Source organism: Pelophylax lessonae, assembly GCF_965119305.1.
Source record: "Pelophylax lessonae genome assembly, chromosome: 1".
NCBI classification, from domain to species: Eukaryota; Metazoa; Chordata; class Amphibia; order Anura; family Ranidae; genus Pelophylax; species Pelophylax lessonae.
The window spans coordinates 589,771,696-589,791,907 of NC_138768.1; the positions used below are offsets into that span (position 1 = coordinate 589,771,696).

The 20,212-nt window shown below is 38.7% G+C and overlaps 1 protein-coding gene across 3 annotated transcripts in view; it reads left to right on the plus strand.

The window, feature by feature from the left end:
- BMPR1B (bone morphogenetic protein receptor type 1B) overlaps positions 1-20,212 on the plus strand; it is a 690,971-nt gene that overhangs the window by 662,425 nt on the left and 8,334 nt on the right. For all 3 annotated transcript variants that reach the window (XM_082243647.1, XM_082243648.1, XM_082243649.1), the window contains exon 11: positions 15,422-15,719. In XM_082243647.1, coding sequence (XP_082099773.1) covers positions 15,422-15,719 — 298 coding nt within the window. The remainder of the gene's footprint in view (positions 1-15,421; positions 15,720-20,212) is intronic.

Sequence of the window (20,212 nt, forward strand, 5' to 3'; positions counted from 1 at the left end):
CGCAGTGCCGTATGGCAAAAAAATGGCTTGGTCATTAAGGGGGTAAAATCCTCCGGTTCAGAAGTGGTTAAATAAAATCAAGGCCAGTGCCAACACCAGCATAAGAGCTTAGGAAATAAGGAGAAGCATTGCTGACCCCCATCATCCAATCATGAGCAAGAAAAAATGCAGTTTTGTTTATTTTCTTTGCATGTGATTGGGTATTCCTTGTAAAGCCTAGCTTTACGTCATTTACTAAGCTTGAAGTCTAATTCCTTTACTAAATCAACCCCTTGTCTTCTTTTATTAATGTAATCTGTTGACTTTTGAAGATTAGCCATTGGCTACTAGCTATTTTTTCCTATAGTTTTAAAATTATAAATAGTGAAAATGGAAAACAGAAGTTTATCTATGTTGTATTCAAAGTTGAAAGCGTGCAGAGGGGCCAGCCATGAATGGCAGTGATTTTCACATTTGTAACTCAGATAATGGTATATTAATAGATTAATTCAGAGTCAAGACAGATTGAATTCAGATCTGCCAGACTGACAGAATATCACGTATAGTTGACAGGTCCTATGATTAATTTAGTGCTGGCCTCTTGAAAGCTCATGAAAAACAGATGGAAAATGAAAATTAATCTTTTGCCTTGTGGCATAGAAAGTCTGATGCCGCAGAACATATTGACAGAACTATCTTCAGTCATGGGTAGAAATGAGTGCAATGTTTTGTTCAAGTTTCTTTCTGAATACTTGTATTATTCGCTTGAAGCCAGTCATTAAAGAAATCTCTTATTATTCATCCTGTCAATTACCTTAGTTTTTACATTGTAATTCAGTACAGACAGCAAAAAGTACCCATTTGATTTCCAGCTGTATTAGACCATACATACACTGAAGCAGCATACCAATACTTGCCAAATAAACTATTATGCACTCTTAAAGGATAAGTTCACTTTTTAAAATGAAATAATAATGCATATTTTTGTTGCAGTTTTTTTGTAGTAGGAGCCTGGAAAGCCTTGCACCAGTGATCAGCAGATCACTAATGCAATGCAGGTCCCCTCCACACTGTCAGTGTATCAGCTTACCTGTACATCCTATACAGGTAAGGAGATACTCCCTGACAGGAAGACTCAATGAACTACCACAGCATTCCACAGCACCATGGTAGTTCATTGAGAACTACAAGCTGACAGCCGTTTAAAGATGTCGGGGCTTGTAGTTCATTCAGATACATAGCTGTGTGTATGAATGACGTGGCCATGTAGGCGAAGCCCCACATGGCCATGCTGTTTTTTTAAACAGTGAACTTCTTCCGATACTGCTGCCATGGGGGGAGGGGGTGTAGGGGGCGGCACTGACTGCAGCACTGGGAATATGCAGCACTTGCTAAATGTATATAGCCATATATCCGCTGACCTTGTTTAGATAGGTTATATTTAGCGCTGCTAGTGCTTATGTGGGCTATTGCTCTTGTACGCACCTGATTTTTTGAGCACTGGGAATATGTTACATGTTTCACCCTAAAACCAGGTGATAAAATTATGTTCCCAAAGGTGAACTTATCTGTTAAGTCTTTCATAAGATGCTTTATAGAGAAGTGTACTGATTCAAAAATAGTGTGGATGCTGTGTAAAATCTACATAAAAGCAGAATTTGATGATTTGAAAATCTCATAAACTCATATTTTATTCACAATAGATATATACATATAATGTATATACATATAAAATATATCAAATATTTAAACTGTACTGTAAAATTGTAAGGAAAAAAAAAAAATTTTGAAATTGATGACAACAACAGATTTAAAAAAAGTTGGGACAGGACCATGTGTACCATGGTGTAGCATCCCCCTCCTCTTTTAACAACACTCTGTAAATGTCTTTAGGAGACCAATTGCTGGAGTATTGGGAGAGGAATGTTGTCCCATTCTTGCCTGATACAGGATTTTAACAGCTTAATAGTCCTAGGTCTTTTTTGTAGTATTTTCTCGCTTTAAGATCAGCCAAATATTTTTAATCGATGAAAGCTTTGGACTGCAGGCAGGCCAGTTAAGCACATGGACTCTTCTACTATAAAGCCATGCTGATGTCATAGATGTGGTATACAGTTTAGCATTGTCCTGCTGAAATAATCAAGGCCTTCCTTGAAAGATTTCATCTGGATGGGAGCATATGCTGCTCTAAAGCCTGGATATATCTATCAGCAATGATGATGCCTTTCCAGATGTGCAAGCTGCCTTTTCCATATGCACAAATGCCTCCCCATACCATCAGAGATGCAGGCCTTTGAACTGATTGCTTATAACAAGTTGGAAGGTCTCTCTCCTCTTTAGTTTGGAGGACAGGGTGCCCATAAGTGCGAATAAGAATGTCAAATTTCGATTTATCTGACAACAGAGCAGTTTTCCACTTTGCAGCAGACCATTTTAAACAAGCTTTAGCCAGAAAAAGAAAGAGGCATTTCTGGATCATGTTCAGATATGGCTTCTTCTTCTTTGCATTATAGAGCTTTAACTTGCATTTTTGGCTGGCTGTGAACTGTGCTCATAGAAAGTAATTTTTGAAAGTATTCCTGAGCCCATGCAGTGATGTCAGTTACAGAATCATGCCTGATTTTAATGCAGTCTCGTCTGAGACCCAGAAGATCACAGCCATCCAACATCGCATGTTGGTCCTTTGTGCACAGAGATTTCTACAGATTTTCAGAATCTTTTATGATATTATGTACTGTAGATGATGATATATTTAAAGTCCTTGCAATTTTACATTAGGGAACATTATTCTGAAATTGTTTAACAATTTTTACAGATTGGTGAACACCTGTTCATCTTCACTTCTCAGACACTGACTTTCTAGGATGCCTTTTTATATCCAGTCATGTTACTGACCCGTTGCTAGTTAACCTACTTAGTTGCAAAATGTTCCATCTTCCAGCTTTTCTTTGTTAGTACCACTTTTTTGCAAGCTTTTTGTTGCCCTATCTTAACTTTATTGAGACGTTTTGCTGCCATCAATTGAATCATTTTTTCCGTTTACCATTTGATATGTTTCTTTTTTCTATTGGGAATAAAATATGGGATTTGAAAATCATTTAATTCTGTTTCTATGTAGATTTTATAGTCTTAACTGTATTCTATTTGATCATTCAGTTTACTTCAGAAAGCTGGGTACTACAAGCTGTGCTAGTGATTATGGACAGCCAGTGTTTAATTAGGGAAAATTTAAAGTGTGCATTTAAAATGAAATATGGAGTTTAAAAAAAACAAACAAACTTACATACTCACATAGGTGGGCATCTGTCTCTCGCTGCCTTGAGAACTAATGATCAAAGATTGCTGATCACTCAGTTCTAGGCCTTCAGTGATCAGAGAACTGTCAGCCAGTGACTCTCTTCTCTTCCCCTCCAGTGCACACACACTGGAGCTCTGGGCTGTTGAGGGGGCAGGAGCGGTTGGTCCAGGCTCTCAGCAGGGTGTTCAGAGGCTGCGCTAGCTGCTGGTCCAGTAATCTGGGTGGATCCCAACGTTAAACTTTGGACTGGCTGAGTGAGGTCAACCGACAGCCAACAGTGGAGCGAAGTGCAGGGGAAGTAGAGACAAAAGAGCTTTGGCCCTACTTCTCCTTTGAAAAAACAATCCACCCAAAAGTGATTTTTTTTTTAATTATAAGTGGACCCTGCTGGTTTGAATCATCCTCTGCTCTACACAGTAAATCTCTCTTTTCCATTATTTTTCACATGCTAACTTTCCATGTCATAATGTTATAAATCAGAGAAAGAGCAACAGGATACAATGTGGCTATTTTGCAGATCTTTATAAATAGCACTCTAGGAAATACAGAAAAAGGAATTAATGTTCTGATAAATGTTACTTTGGATAACAAACTGTGAATTAGCAACTTGGGCTTTAGAGGCAAGAGAAGTTTTATCTTACTTGCAGTGCAGTGCACACTTGGTGTAATATAATGAAGATAGCAGCAATTATAGAGCTATTAAGACAGCCTGGCAGTTGAGTACAGACCACGGCCATATGTGGTCTATATTATGGCATATGGACAAAGGGAGGATTATTCTTTCGGCCTTTGAGACCAATCACTCATTATGACAAGCTTATGTTTCACACTCTTAGAATTGTCAACCATAGTAATGTAATCTTTCCCCACAACAAAACACAATAATAAACCCCAGCAGTATTGGCGTTTAAGGAAAAAGGCATATGTATATTGTAGACTTAGGATGGTACCAAGCCAGCTATAAAATAAATAGTTGCAGTTCTCATTTTTACTGGTGCAGAAATAGTAGGCATATTTACTGGTACAGTTGCCAAAAAACTGAGTAACATTTATTATCGTCCCAAAACTGTTTCAATTATTACATTTTGCTGATTTTGCAATGTATAGAGTTATACCGTTTCATATATTGACCAATATTCACAAGTGTTGCAACTGATTTAAGAATTACTTAAAATAGTGTTGCTATACAGGGTATTATTTGCAAGTGTCAAAGGTGCTTGTTATTGTACATTAGGATTTTCTAGCTTGTCAGAAAATCTCAGTGATTTTCAGTGTTCTTTCCCTTTTTCAATCAGAAAAATGAACCGTCTTTTCACTGTATTTGCACTAATCAGTATACTCAGAGTTACAGAAACTGTCTTTACATGGCTGTAATTTTGCTATGTATGTGTCATTTTTGACAATCCATCATAAAGAGCATGGAAACAACTGAAAAATAATGTTTCTACACAAAGAATATTTCAATGTACAATAGGAATGAGCGAAATAGAGCATTTTCATTTTCCTGAAATTTCCAAGTTTCTGTGAAAATTGAGGGGGAGGTTGGATATACCATTTGGTAAGGAGTTCTTAAAAGTCTTGTATGGGGTTTCGTTTTTCACTAGAGACAGTATGAGTATGGCCCCATTCACGTTATGTGGATTTGCTGTAAAGCTCCAGTACAAGCACAGTCAGTGTAGAAGAAGATTTCAGACCTGAGGACGAGGACACTGCTACTGTTATAGAGAGGTGAGTATGTACCTAGGTATGGGATTCTAGTTTCGGTTTGATTAGTGGACTAGGGAGGATCAACTGATATTTTAGTAAACCAAACTTGTCTTTTAAAAGAAACCTTTTAAAGGAAACCTGTAATGAACGAAGTATGGATTTTAACATTGCTATCTTCTTAGAATACTGGCTGTCTCTGGTTTTAACAATTTCGATGATATGCATACCTGTCGATGATATGCATACCTGTTCTAGATATGTGCCTCCAAAAGCTCATCCATGTAAGCCATAACTTGACAGGAATTTAAATAATCCAAACATATATGGAACTTAAACATCAAGAAGCTGCATATTGTCAGTTTTGTGATCTAAAGATCACCAAGCTTCAACATTCTGCAATCATGTTGCTTGCTGGCATTTGTATGTGGAAAAATGTATGAAACAGTTAAAAGCTTGCAGTAAAGGCCATATTGAGAATTTACTGTTCCATGCAAATCTGCTAAATTGATTTTTCCTAATGAGTCTAGCTTTTATCTCTGTTGTTTTTAAATAACTCAACCAAGAAAGAAAGCAAAGCATGGTAAGATTGAACTGTTGCCTGGATGTAGTTTAGACAGTGCTTTTATGAGTTAATGGGATATTCATTAAATGCAACTTAATACAGTATAAACATCAGTTATCTAAAAATGTTGTGATTTATGTATATACCTTTGTAACAGACAGTGGCCATGAAGTGCAGTGATATCATTAGTTCCTTTTAACTATTTTTTACTGAGTCCTGACTAGTTTAGGGCCTTCTCACCACTCTGTACCGTTGAGGTACAAGATATTTACCTTGCCTTATGGTAGGAACAACTCTTATGTAATACACACTGATATAGTATCAGCAGTCAAATGGCCCTATCTTTTGGGTTTGGCTACTAATGTGCTGATAAATTTGTTCTTCTGTTCTGCAAGTAAAGGTATTACAGTTAATAAGTGTAGTTAGACTTTATTTTACCTTATTTGAACCAGAACTCCCTCTTGCCCTTATGGGATTGTCGAACTAGAACTTCCCCAAATCACTGTTTTTCTTTCACTGCTGTTACCTAGCACTGTACAGGGTCCCCCTTTTCTCCTTTTGTAGTTTTCACTCTCCACCCATATATACTCTTAACGTGAGTACTTAAAAGAGATGGAGGTGCGCTTCTGACCTGATAATCCTAATACAGTGGGGGCAGAAGCACAGGAAGAACAGTAGTTTGCAGCAGTATTTAGTATTCCATATTTAGTCACACTAGAACTCTCTGCCCCCTCTGGCATGTTCACCAACCATGTTGCTTCCCCACCCCCTACCCAGTTGTCTGTTCCATTTTTCCACATTCTAAATTCAGCACTTCTAGATCTAATAAATTACCCTTTATGTGTGCAACATATCCAGTGCAAGGATTAGAGATATGCATACTTACTGTATATGTATGTGAAGATGAAGCTGGAAATGTGCAGGCTCTTAAAAAATAGCTCTGTTATGATTTTGATCTGGTAATGCAGGGAACAGTCTCTGCATGTCTTCAGGCAGATTAAGGAAAAAACGCATCATCTAACAGATTGCTGTCACTGTGGGAAGCAAGTTGTGTGTGTCTGAGCTAGTTACTGAGTGATAGGACTGAAAGCTATCCAACACTGCTTTGTATCATACCAGGAGCCTATGGGAATTCAAATATACCTCCTAACTGTCCCTATTTTGTCCTGACATTCCCATTGTCAGACTTTCATAGGGACACAGAACCAGATAATATAAGGATTTGAGGTAATAATAGGGCACATTTACCTGGGGCTTCACTGACCAATACTCCTCTAGAATGATGTATGAATATGACTGGTTAAAGGAGAGTACATTACACACCATCCCTAAAATTTATGGGCTTTTTCAACAAGGCAGTGCAAGAGACCTTTAACTCAACTAGATTTTAGTTCACTTTTGTGAGAGCATTTAAGAAAGACATTTTGCTTGCTTGGACACCAGTGTGTTTTTGCACTCTTTAGAGGCAGCTGTGTGGCCACAAGCTTGCATTCTAGTTGTAAGGAAACACCAAAGGGCACCAGACTAAGTGTAACATAAAAAACCCCTTTAATAAATAGATTGCAGTTCACACAAAGAAGGGCATAAGGTGCTTGTCATAAAGTAATTCAGTCGGCAGACTGCTCATCCAGTCTGCAGCAGTGGGTGTTACTACTGGCCTTGATTGAGCAGTCTGCCGGCTGAGTACTCTTATGACAAGTACTGTATGCCCTTTTTTGTGTGAGCTGTCTTTCTGTCTTTCTATTTATTAAAAGTTTTATATGCTACATTTAGTCTGGCGCCCTATTGTGATCCCTTATATTCATACAGATATTTCTTCAGTCTTTGAGGAGGTGCAAGTGTATTATGAGGACTCTGAGTTAACCCTTGATGAACCATTATGAACTTTATGGACTCCTGAGTGCTTCTTTTTATTACTTAATATCTAATCAACTTTTTGCATCATTTCATGTTTTTTTTTATTATTAACTGTAATTGGAATGCCTTTTAAAAAAAACAATGCTTATTTGGGAGCCTATTGGAGCTTACATTTATTACAAAAATGAAAAAATATATGCATATTTTTGAAATATTACTCTCACACCTAATTTAAGAGGTGTGAAATCTGAAAAAAAAGGTGTTACAGATAGGTCAAAAGGTCATACATCTCAAGTGTTCAGATTATACTGTTTTATCTACCTGTCTATAGGTATATTGTGACAGTGCTTGGCTCTGCCACTGTGTGAAATTAGGGAAAAGACCCACGAGATTTGGTTTAAGTCAAAGCTCCAGAGGATTGTTTCTGAGTGGAGAAGACTGGCTTCCCAGTATTCTCCAGGATTTGTAGTCCCAGATCAGGGGCTGGAGCTTAAAGGCTTCAAAGAGTCTTGGGTGGTGAATACACAGGTGTGCAGATTAGTTAGCCTGGCCTGATCAGGCCTGATCATCACTCAGGGCTCCCATTTTGGAGAAAGATCCCTCTCAGGAGAGAGCTTTGTGCTCCTGCCAGGAGGAACATGTGTTCCTTCCAGATAGGGCACCCCTTGTTTGGGGTATTCCTTGCACATAGCACTGGGAAAGTTGAAACAGCTTATCGAGCCTGGGGTACTGAGAAGGCTGAGGCAGCTAGCAAGTCCAGGGAACCGGAGGGGGTCTGTGAGCCTTAAGAGGGTGAGGGAGTTTGAGGTGTCAGGGAAACCCCTACTGAGAGGCCAGAAGTGGGCCTGTACAGCTGGGGCTGTAACTAAAGGCGAGTGAGCCTGGACAACCCAGAAATCCAGGTCTGTGAGACCAGAGAGCAGCGGTGCTGCTGACAAGAGAGCCAGGTGGCTTGGCAGTTTTGTTGACTGTTTGCTTTATGAAGCTGAAACTACTGTGTAGACAACTATATGTACAGTTCTTGTTAAGTTGTTTCAATAAAAGTGGGCTGACAAGCCTATAAAACATAGTTCAAACTGGCATGAACACTGAGCTAGAATATATATTGTATATACAGATATACAATATATCACAAAAGTGATTACACTCCTCACATTTTTGTAAATATTTTATTATATCTTTTCATGTGACAACACTGAAGAAATGACATTTTGCTACAATGTAAAGTAGTGAGTGTACAGCTTGTATAACAGTGTCAATTCGCTGTCCCCTCAAAATAACTCAACACACAGCCATTTATGTCTAAACCTCTGCAAACAAAAGTGAGTACACCCCTAACTTAAAATGTCTAAATTGGGCCCAATTAGCATTTTCCCTCCCTGGTGTCATGTGACTCATTAGTGTTACGAGGTCTCAGGTGTGAATAGGGAGCAGGTATGTTAAATTTGGTGTTATCACTCTCTCATACTGGTCAGTGGAAATTCAACATGACACCTCATGGCAAAGAACTCTCTTAGGATCTGAAAAAAAGAATTGTTGCTCTACATAAAGATGGCCTAGGCTATAAGAAGATTGCCAAGACCCTGAAACTGAGTTGCAGCACGGTGGCCAGGACCACACAAGGGTTTATCAGGACAGGTTTCATTCAGAACAGGCCTTGCCATGGTTGACCAAAGAAGTTCAGTGCACGTGCTCAGCGTCATATCCAGAGGTTGTCTTTGGGAAATAGACATATGAGTGCTGTCAGCATTTCTGCAGAGGTTGAAGGGGTGGGGGTCAGCCTGTCAGTGCTCAGACCATACACCGCACACTGCATCAAATTGGTCTGCATGGCTGTCGTCCCAGAAGGAAGCCTCTTCTAAAGATGATGCACAAGAAAGCCTGCAAACAGTTTTCTGAAGACAAGCAGACTAAGGACATAGATTACTAGAACCATGTCCTGTGGCTTGATGAGACCAAGATAAACCTATTTGGTTCAGATGGTGTCAAGTGTGTCTGGCGGCAACCAGGTGAGGAGTACAAAGACAGGTGTATCTTGCCTACAGTCAAGCATGGTGGTGGGAGTGTCATGGTCTGGGGCTGCATGAGTGCTGCCGGCATTGGGGAGCTACAGTTCATTGAGGGAACCATGAATGCCATGTACTGTGACATACTAAAGCAGAGCATGATCCCCCCTCTTCGGAGACTGGCCCGCAGTATTCCAACATGATGAGAAGCTGGGTGTAAAGGTGATGGACTGGCCAGGCATGTCTCCAGACCTAAACTCTACTGAGCATCTGTGGGGCATCCTCAAACAGAGGGTGGAGGAGCGCAAGGTCTCTAAAATCCACCAGCTCCATAATGTCATCATGGAGGAGTGGAAGAGGACTCCACTGGCAATCTGTGAAGCTCTGTTGAACTCCATGCCCAAGATGGTTAAGGCAGTGCTGGAAAAAAATGGTGGCCACACAAAATATTGATACTTTGGGCCCAATTTAAACATTTTTACTTTGAGGTTTACTCACTTTTGTTGCCAGCGGTTTAAACATTAATAGCTGTGTGTTGAGTTATTTTGAGGGGACAGCAAATTTACACTGTTATACAAGCTGTACACTCACTACTTTACATTGTAGCAAAGTGTAATTTCTTCAGTGTTGTCACATGAAGAGCTAGAATAAAATATTTATAAAAATGTGAGGGGTGTACTCACTTTTGTGAAATACTGTATATATATATATGTGTGTGTGTGTGTGTGTGTGTGTGTGTATATATATATATTACAAAAGCTTTAGACAGGTATGAAGAAATAAGTAAGAATACTGAAAAAAAAGTTTATTTTTATCAATTTACAAAATGCAAAGTAAGCAAACAGAAGACAAATCTAAATAAATCAATATTTGATGTGACTACCGTTTGGCTTTACACCATCGTGAATTCTTACCCTTGCACAAGTCAGGGATTTTGTAGGTTTAGAGTCAGGTGCATGATTAACCATTATATCAAACAGATGCTAATGATCATGCTACTAAGGTGTGGTTGTGGAAGATGGTTTCATGTCATGTCACAGGTAATACACCATGGCAAAACTGAACACAGCAACAAGACATAATGTAGTTATACTGCTTCAGCAATGTCTCTCTCAGGCAACGATTTGAAAGCAGACTGGAATTTGAAGATGTGCTGTTTAAGCTCTTTTGAAGAAGCACAAAGAAACGGGCAACATTGAGGACCGTGAACGCAGTGGTTGGCCAAGGAAACTTAATGCAGCAGATGAAAGACATATCGAGATTACTTTCCTTTGATATCAGATGATGTCAAGCAGTGCCATCAGAATAGAACTGGTGGAAACCCATTGGACCCAGGTACACCCATTTATTGTCTGGAGAAGTATGGCCAGAAATGGTCTTCATGGACGAATTGCTGCCAAAAAGTCATAACTCCAATGTGGAAACAAGGCTAAGCAACTCAGTTACACAAAATGCACAAAAACATAGGAACTGGGTGTAGAAAAATGGCAGCAGGTGCTCTGGACTGAAAAGTCAACATTTGAAACATTTGTCTGTAACAGGAGACAGTTTGTTCACTGAAGGGCTGGAGAGCTGTACAATAATGAGTGTCTACAGGCAACAGTGAAACATGGTGGAGGTTCTTTGCAAGTCTTGGTTTGCCTTTCTGCAAATAAAGTTGGAGATTTGGTCAGGATCAATGGTGCCCTCAATGCTAAGAACTACAGGCATATCCATCATGCTATGCAATTGGGGAGGCCTGTGATTGACTCCAAATGTATTCTGCAGTAGGATAATAACCCAATACAATGTCATTAAGACCTTTCTTCATGATAAAGAAGAACAAGGAATCCTGGAAGTGATGGTTTGGCCCCCACAGAGCCCTGATCTCAACATCGTAGAGTTTGTCTGAGATTGCACAAAGAGACAGAAGGATCTGATGCAGCGTACACACACAGAAGATCTGTAGTTAGTTCTCCAAGATGTTTGGAATAACCTACCTGCCGAATTCCTTGAAAATCTGTGTGCAAGTATACCTAGAAGAATTGATGCTGTTTTGAAGACAAAGGGTGGTCACGGCAAATATTTATTTGATTTGAATGTCTCTTCTTTTCATATACATTCCACAATGTTATTTGTCCCATGCAGCAATTACTTTCACCTTCCCTTTGTTCTGATGCTGCTCTATTCACCTACTGGGAGCAAGGAAAATTCTGGATACTTCAAGGTACAGAGAAACAATATTTTTTTATTATTATAAAGGATTAATATAGCACTGACAGCATATGCAGTGTTTTACAACATAAGGGCAGGCAGTACAATTACAACACAGTTTAATGCAGTGACTCATTCCCTTTTTTAAAACAGCTCTGGGATTTAGTGATTGACTAGAGCTGTCACATGGCCAACTAGAGCTGCTGAGAGCTTACACAGGTCTTCCTACCTTTATATTCTGCAGACTGAATGAATGAAAAGACTGAGAAGTGAAGGAAAGGGAAGTATTTGCTGCAAGGGAGGGAGCATTGAAGGAAGCCTGTTACTTTGCCATGCATGGGCAAAGTACAGATCTGCTTTAACCTTAATGTATAGAGCCTTTTCTATACCAGTAGGTAAATCCTATTTCATGGGAGCTTTCTAGTGTGATCTTTGAACGACAGACTTTTATATTTTTCTAAAGGGGGGTTAGGGAGGACCCCTACCAAAGTGGCCTCATGTTGGCCCAGCCCATACCTTTTTCCTGCTCCCCCCCCTTTCTTTTTTTCTCCCTGGGATACGCCCAACATGCTGCCTGATATACCCCTTTTAGGAGGGCTTCATTGGCGATATTTCCCTAAAACCCTTTTTTAGCATACCTTTTGTTCTTTCAGTACACCCTCCTTCTTCTAGACTGCATTGCTCTATTCCTTCCCCTGCTCCCACCCCCACCCCCTTTTTTTTCTCCATTTGTTAGATCCTTCAAATACTCCTCCTGTTGTTCTACTGGGTTATACCCAGTTGATAGGTACTAGCATACAGTATACCATTGATCATTATTCTCACTGTTTCTCTTTGATAGCAGCTTTATTGATTCATGTTTCAATACTCATGTAATATCTCCCACACTGATCTTTATACCATACCCATCAAACGACTGTTTTGTTTTTGCATTGCATATAAAAATTTTTATTTCAATAAGATTTGTTTGATTTGGAAAAAAAAAAAAAACGTATTTCCTAAATTTACAAATGATGTCATTCTGATATTGGACACATATTATGTTATCTATAAGATGTCTCTTTTCCACTGTGAAACCAGCTTGTCTTTATTTACAGTCCCTTTCATTAAATGAGCTTCTGCCACAGGAACTGTGGGTCTATGTGTTTACATATACATATTTTAAGATAGGAATAGCCTTTTACATTAGCCCATTTGGGAGCATTTCCAGAAACCTTTATATATCATTATATAACTAATAAAGAAGTGGGTACATTGAACTTCCAAATGCAGATCATACCCAGTGAGAAAATTGAAGCCTACTAAAACCAATGATGTTTTTTATTTTTTTTTACAGGAACTCTTTGTCAGATGCTGATATGATTATTTCTTATGCACGTATGCTTTCATGCAAGCAGAATTATTTGTGTCTGTTAGCAGTAAATAAAAGCATGCTTTGCAATCTCTATTTTATGAACTATTTGAACACTTCTGCCTGCTGCTGCTGTACTTTAGCTGATCCGCTCCAATATAATTTTGGTAACTCAGCTGAAATGTTTATGGAGCAAGAACAAATCTATTTTTATTAAAAATATGAGTTGCGTGTTATTCAGTCCTTCAGTATATGCTTTCATAACCTTCCCCGTTAAAGTTGCAGCTTATTGGTGTCTATATGCCAGCGAGTATGATAAATGGCCTTAATATAATACATTCGCTTGTATAAATAAGGTAATCTATTCTGTATACACATCCATTGTTAACACAGAGCTGTCATAAGGGTAAGGTTAATTTCTCCCACTAGTCTGCTTTTCATTTCTGACCTTCTACACCATAGTTGACAGATGTTATTTTCACAAATGTTCAGTAGATGGCAACCTTTTCCTTTGTAAGTTTCACTTCCTCAAGTCCCGATGTCCTAAACCCTTAATGATCTGTAGAACTATTTTAAATTTGTAACAATTCAAACTGCATTTAAACATGTGATATTTTTAGCAAAATAATGTCTTACACACACACACACACACACACACACACACACACACATTTATACAGTATCTCACAAAAGTGAGTACACCCCTTACATTTTTTTTTAAATATTCTACTCTATCTTTTCATGTGACAACACTGAAGAAATGACACTTTGCTACAATGTAAAGTAGTGAGTGTACAGCTTGTATAACCGTGTAAATTTACTGTTCCCTCAAAATAACTCAACGCACAGCCATTAATTTCTAAACCGCTGGCAACAAAAGTGAGTACACCCCTAAGTGAAAATGTCCAAATTGGGCCCAATTAGCCATTTTCCCTCCCCGGTGTCATGTGACCCGTTATTGTTACAAGGTCTCCGTTATGAATGGGGAGCAGGTGTGTAAAATTTGGTGTTATTGCTATCACTCTCTCATACGCTGGTCAGTGGAAGTTCAACATGGCATTTCATGGCAAAGAACTCTCTGAAGATTTGAAAAAAAAAAAAAAATGCTGCTCTACATAAACATTGCCAAGGCTATAAGAAGATTGCCAAGACTTAACAGGACAAGTTCCACTCAGAACAGGCCTTGCCATGGTCAACTAAAGAAGTTGAGTGCATGTTCACAGCGTCATATCCAGAGGCTGTCTTTGGGAAATAAACACATGAGTGCTGCCAGCTGCCATTGCTGCAGAGGTTGAAGGGGTGGGGGTCAGGCTCTCAGTGCTCAGACCATATGTTGCACACTGCATCAAATTGGTCTGTATGGCTGTCGTCCCAGAAGGAAGCCTCTTCTAAAGATGATGCACAAGAAAGCCCGCAAACAGTTTTCTGAAGATAAGCAGACTAAGGAAATGGATCACTGGAACCATGTCCTGTGGTCTGATGAGACCAAGATAAACTTATTTGGTTCCGAAGGTGTCAAGCATGTGTGGTGGCAACCAGATGAGGAGTACAAAGAGAAGTGTGTCTTACCTATAGTCAAGCATGGTGGTGAGAGTGTCATGGTCTGGGGCTGCATGCGTGCTGCCGGCATTGGGGAGCTACAATTCATTGAGGGAACCATGAATGCCAACATGTACTGTGACATACTGAAGCAGAGCATGATCCCCTCAGTTCAGAGACTGGGCTGCAGGGCAGTATTCAACATGATAATGACCTCAAACACACCTCCAAGATGACAACTGCCTTGCTAAAGAAGCTGAGAGTAAAGGTGACGGACTGGCCAAGCATGTCTCCAGACCTAAACCCTAGAGGGTCAAGGCAGTGCTGGAAAATAATGGTTTGGGCCCAATATGGTTCAGAAGGTGACATTTTCACTTAGGGATGTACTCACTTTTGTTGCCAGTAGTTTAGACAATAATGGCTGTGTGTTGAGTTATTTTGAGGGGAGAGCAAATTTACATTGTTATACAAGCTGTACACTCACTACTTCACATTGTAGCAAAGTGTCATTTCTTCAGTGTTGTCACATGAAAATATATAATAAAATATTTACAAAAATGTGAGGGGTGTACACACTTTTGTGAGATACTGTATATGTGTGTATATATATATATATATATATATATATATATATATATATATATATATATATAATGTGTAGCAAAACTCATTATTAAGTTTTTAAAATAAAGTTTTATTAAAAAGAAAAAAAAAATGATTAAAAATACTGCAGATGTTCACATCAACCAGTTAGGAGTTAACTTTAATTGCATTGTCTGCAGTGAAAAAATGTAATCTTAAATATATTTGGCTGTGGTGAGCTACACCTTACCTCTTGTTTTAATTCCCTCTATATATTTTGTTTTGTTGATTTTGTGATTGTTACTTCACATGTATTTACATGTATTATCTCATTTCATTTTTTGCAGGGTTTATTGCTGCTGACATTAAAGGGACAGGATCATGGACTCAACTGTACCTGATTACAGATTATCATGAAAATGGTTCCTTATATGATTACCTAAAATCAACCACTCTCGACACCAAAGCAATGTTGAAGTTGGCATACTCTGCAGTCAGTGGTCTGTGCCACCTGCATACTGAAATATTTGGAACAAAAGGCAAACCAGCCATAGCCCACAGGGACCTTAAAAGCAAAAACATATTGGTGAAGAAAAATGGAACGTGCTGTATTGCAGACCTGGGATTGGCAGTAAAATTCATTAGGTTAGTAATGTAAGATAATTAGGTTAGTACATAATATGTTATTTGCTAGTTCAGTGAAGCGGAACCAATGTCTTTGAACTCTCTCTTTCTGTCTTCTCTGCGGCCCCCTCCTTTTCTCTCCTTCTGAGTCAATGAAATGATCTTTCTTCCTGAATTTGTCACTGAAAATTTATGAGAAAGTGTTGGAGAGAACAGCATAATTTGTACACCATTGTGAACATTTGTAAAATATTTAATTACCCTGATGACTAAAAAGTCAAGTGTATTTGAATGCTTAAGTAGAAATTGAGTTACAAAGCTAACTGAACACATGACATCGTACTGGTACAGCAGCAGGATTAACGGAATTGTAAATGAAATGCCATAACGTGAATGTCTATGGCAATTACCTAACATATGTGCTATAATTTATTCATGAAGCATGCCTTGATTCTTTAGGAGATATGTAACTGACACTGCTAAAGAAATCAATATAAAAAGGGCCAGTACATATTGTCCATATTTAGAAATCAATAGCAAGCCATTAATCCCCTGCTTCTCCTTTTAGGATAGATAGATAGATAGATAGATAGATAGATAGATAGATAGATAGATAGATAGATAGATAGATAGATAGATAGATAGATAGATAGATAGATAGATAGATAGATAGATAGATAGATAGATAGATAGATAGATAGATAGATAGATAGATAGATAGATAGATAGATAGATAGATAGATAGATAGATAGATAGATAGATAGATAGATAGATAGATAGATAGATAGATAGATAGATAGATAGATAGATAGATAGATAGATAGATAGATAGATAGATAGACAGACTACATCTCACTCTTTGTTTCTATCTCTCTTTTTACAAACTTAAACAAAAATATATCTTTTTTTTATGATTGGAGACGGATGAGAGAGACAGGGGCATCAATAGGATTTATATTTACCTGAGCTTCCCCAATACATGAGTGTGGGACTTTAAGAACAGCACAGAAGCTAGGCCTGTACTCAAATGTAAATTAAAAGATCATGATTGGAGCTAAATTCAAACAGAGTTAGCAGTGATCTAAATCTATGGTATGCTATAACTTTGGTACTTTCAATACCTATTTTTTTTCTTGATATGCTCTTGGATCACTTAAAGCCGAAATGCACATTTAATGTCCCTTTATATAGTTTGTTTGGGCCAAGCTGAACTATTTATTGCTCTAACAGGTGCTCTTTCTGGGGGCACTTTATGTAGCCTAATCTATATACTGTATATAGCGCTGTGTTCCAAAAGTGGGACAGAGATTTCCTGTCCAACTCCCAGAACATAATATATTTGGGTCTGCTCAGCCGTTCATGGGAAGCTTTGTATTCTGTAGATGAATACAAAGCTTCTGCTAACTGGCTGAGTCAGAGATCCTCATCCACTTGCCTCTCCACCTTAGCTAATCATAGGAAGCTTTGTATTAATTCATAGTATGCAAAGCTTATTGTGAATGGCAGAGCAGTGCTTAGGCCATCTCTATTTTGTTCTGGGAGTTGAAGTCTCTGTCCCGCTGAGGCTACATACAGTTAATTCAGTGTAATTCGTGCCCAGCAGGTGTAGTAAAAAGTTTGTTTGAGCAAGCTTCTTTACAATTATCTGAAAGCCTTATGGAAATGGTGCACTCTGAGCAGTGCAGAGTAACAGGATTGTGTGTATGTTAATGTAGGCTTGGTTGTTTTGCACTTTAGAGTGGAGTTTCTATAATGTCTGTTTTTTGAGTTAGAAGAACATATGTGAAGTTTAAATGGTATTGTGCATTTTTTGCACTTTACATTGGTAGTTTTTGCAATGCCTGATTTTTTGTTGGCTAGAGCATATGCGAAATTGAATGAGTGGTTAGTTCAGGGTTTTAAGCTGGCCATACACTATACAGTCTGTACAATCTCTGCACAGTTTTCCTTAGATTTGCCAAAACTATGTAATAGCGGGACAAACAAATCAATCTATTTAATTTGTATCAAATCCGACAGGTCCATGCACTACATAGTGGATTGTCGAACTAAAGGAAATAGGACAATGTATGGTCAGCCCTATGTTGCAATGATAAGCATGCACCAATTGAGAGAATTGATTAATGGAGGGAATCTTTCGGCCTTGTGTGTCCCACTATCCTTAGATGAGGATAGGAGTTCCCAGATCTGGCTTATCCTTTCGAGCCCCATCTCCCTTGCCAATAATGAACTGTCATAACAGCATTAAAACCTATATGGCCTCTGCTCTCTCTAGGCAGAAAGCAAGAAGTGTTAATTTCCCAATTATTTTGCTGCTCTCAGATTCTGACCTAATTTTTTGTTTAACTCCTTCATTAAAGATTAATTTTATTATTCTGCATTGCACACAGCAACACTGCCTTCACAATTGCAATCCCCAAATAAAATTGCTTATAAAATAGATTCCTTTTCATTTAGGAACACAAACACTAATATATATGTTTTCTTCTCCGAGTCATTCCATCCCATTAAAATCTAATTTCATGAAATGGGTATTAGGCATAGTACATTTTAAACAGCTTTGACATTAGAAAGGCTTCCATTAAAAAAGACAATAGAACCAAATCACTTGTGTTTTATTTACTCAATCCAGTTGTGACTACAATAACTCCAGCAGATATCATAAGTGGTCCAATGCACTTACAACAGAGTGATGCAAAGAATATCAATACCAAGACATGGCAAAAATGCTTTTTGTTTTAGATCAAAGTACAGTTTAGAGTTCAGGAAAATACATATTTTTTTCTGTGTTCTCGAAAGGTTTCATTGTTACAGCTGTCGTTGGAGTTTAGTCAAATGCTAATGAAATGTCAGAAATGGAACTGCCACCCCACTGAGTTCTATGTCTAATTGTGTCTGCACATTTGAATACTCAAATCTAGCCTGGGGAAAGTATGTCCCTTTCCTGTGTTCCTGGTTCACACTGAAAAACCTATTGTTATTCACATTGGTGCACTAGCCAGGCAAAATATGGCGATAGTTTGTGACAGAGTGATTGATTGCTGTTTTCATTTAATGTGCAGCTCCACCTCCCCCTAGTGCAACTTAAACATCCTGTATGAATATATTAAACATAACATAATAGAGTTTGGATTTGGATGAAACTGATGTCTTACAGAGAATACTACGCAAGTAGAATATGTGGTAAATACAGTTTAATAAATACCAAACAGAGTTAAAGGTACATTAAACTATTTGTATTTTTCTACAAATGCCATTTGTGTAAATAATGAATACACCTCTGCTATTCAAAGAGCAGAGGGTATGCAAATATTTTATACATTTTATGTAAGCAAAGACAAGCATTAGTCAGCAACAAGTAACATGTCCAGTCATCACAGAATAGCTGGTTTGTTAGTCCAGAAAACCAGTAAAATAATTTTTATTACAATATTATATAGCTCTTTCAAGTTAACCTGTAACACCTAATGCCCCCTAATGCCCCCACTAATGCTTAAAGTGGACCTCTTCCCCCCAGAGTCCCCGGAGCGGAGTTCAGCTTTATGTGTCAAAATGAAAAAATCCCAGATTTTCTCCCTTTATTTTGCAGTTTTCAGTGCTGTCACATGACTTCAATTCCTCTTCCTGCTGAGACCAAGAACAGCGAGTGGGTGTGGTTACTAAAAGCCAGTGACATCATTTCCAGGGAGGGGCACTTTTCCTGTGTAGCAAGTGGGCGTATACAGAATGGGAAGAGCTGATCATATGTTCCCGCCCAGTGTTCTCTCATCAGTAAGGATGCATTGTACATCCTAATGAAGATGAAGAAATAATTCACACAGGACACGGGGGAGGGGGTGGAGTCAATGCACATATACAGTATAGCTGTTCTGGTCTTTGAATGAAGACTACCATAGAAGAAGGAAGCTGGAAAAGGGGGGCGGGGGACTGTCGGTGTATCTGAAAGTGCTCTTGGGTCTCAGCTCACAGTCTACAATGATCATAGTACAGGCAACCCCACTAGAGCCTAGTACACACGCAACGATTATCGGCTGACCGATCGTCCGTCTTTTGTCCAGAGTGGTGTTTTGTTGGTTGGAATGTGCCTAGACTGCACACAAATGTTCTCGCCCGACAAAATTCTACTTCAGAAGTGATGTCATGTGTTGGTTTGCTCTCTTTGTGTTCTTTCTTCTCTGAGCATGCCCAGTCTTGCTCATCAAATTTTTCCCTGTCGAAATCTGTACTGACTGCACAAAAACCGGCCGTGTTTTGACGGCGGACAAAAATTTTATAGCCTGCACACCAGATTTTTTTCGGCCGAAAAGTCGGAGTCGGTTGTCCGAAGCATCATACTAACAAGCCGAAAATCGGCAGATCGGTCGTCGGACGAAAATTCCCACGTGTGTAGGAGGCTTAAGTCTACGTTTCCACTAGTGTGACTTGTCATGCAACTTTGGACACACAGACACACAAAGTCACATAACTAGTCACAGCCCATTGATTTCAATGGCAGCTGTTCCCATCTATGTGA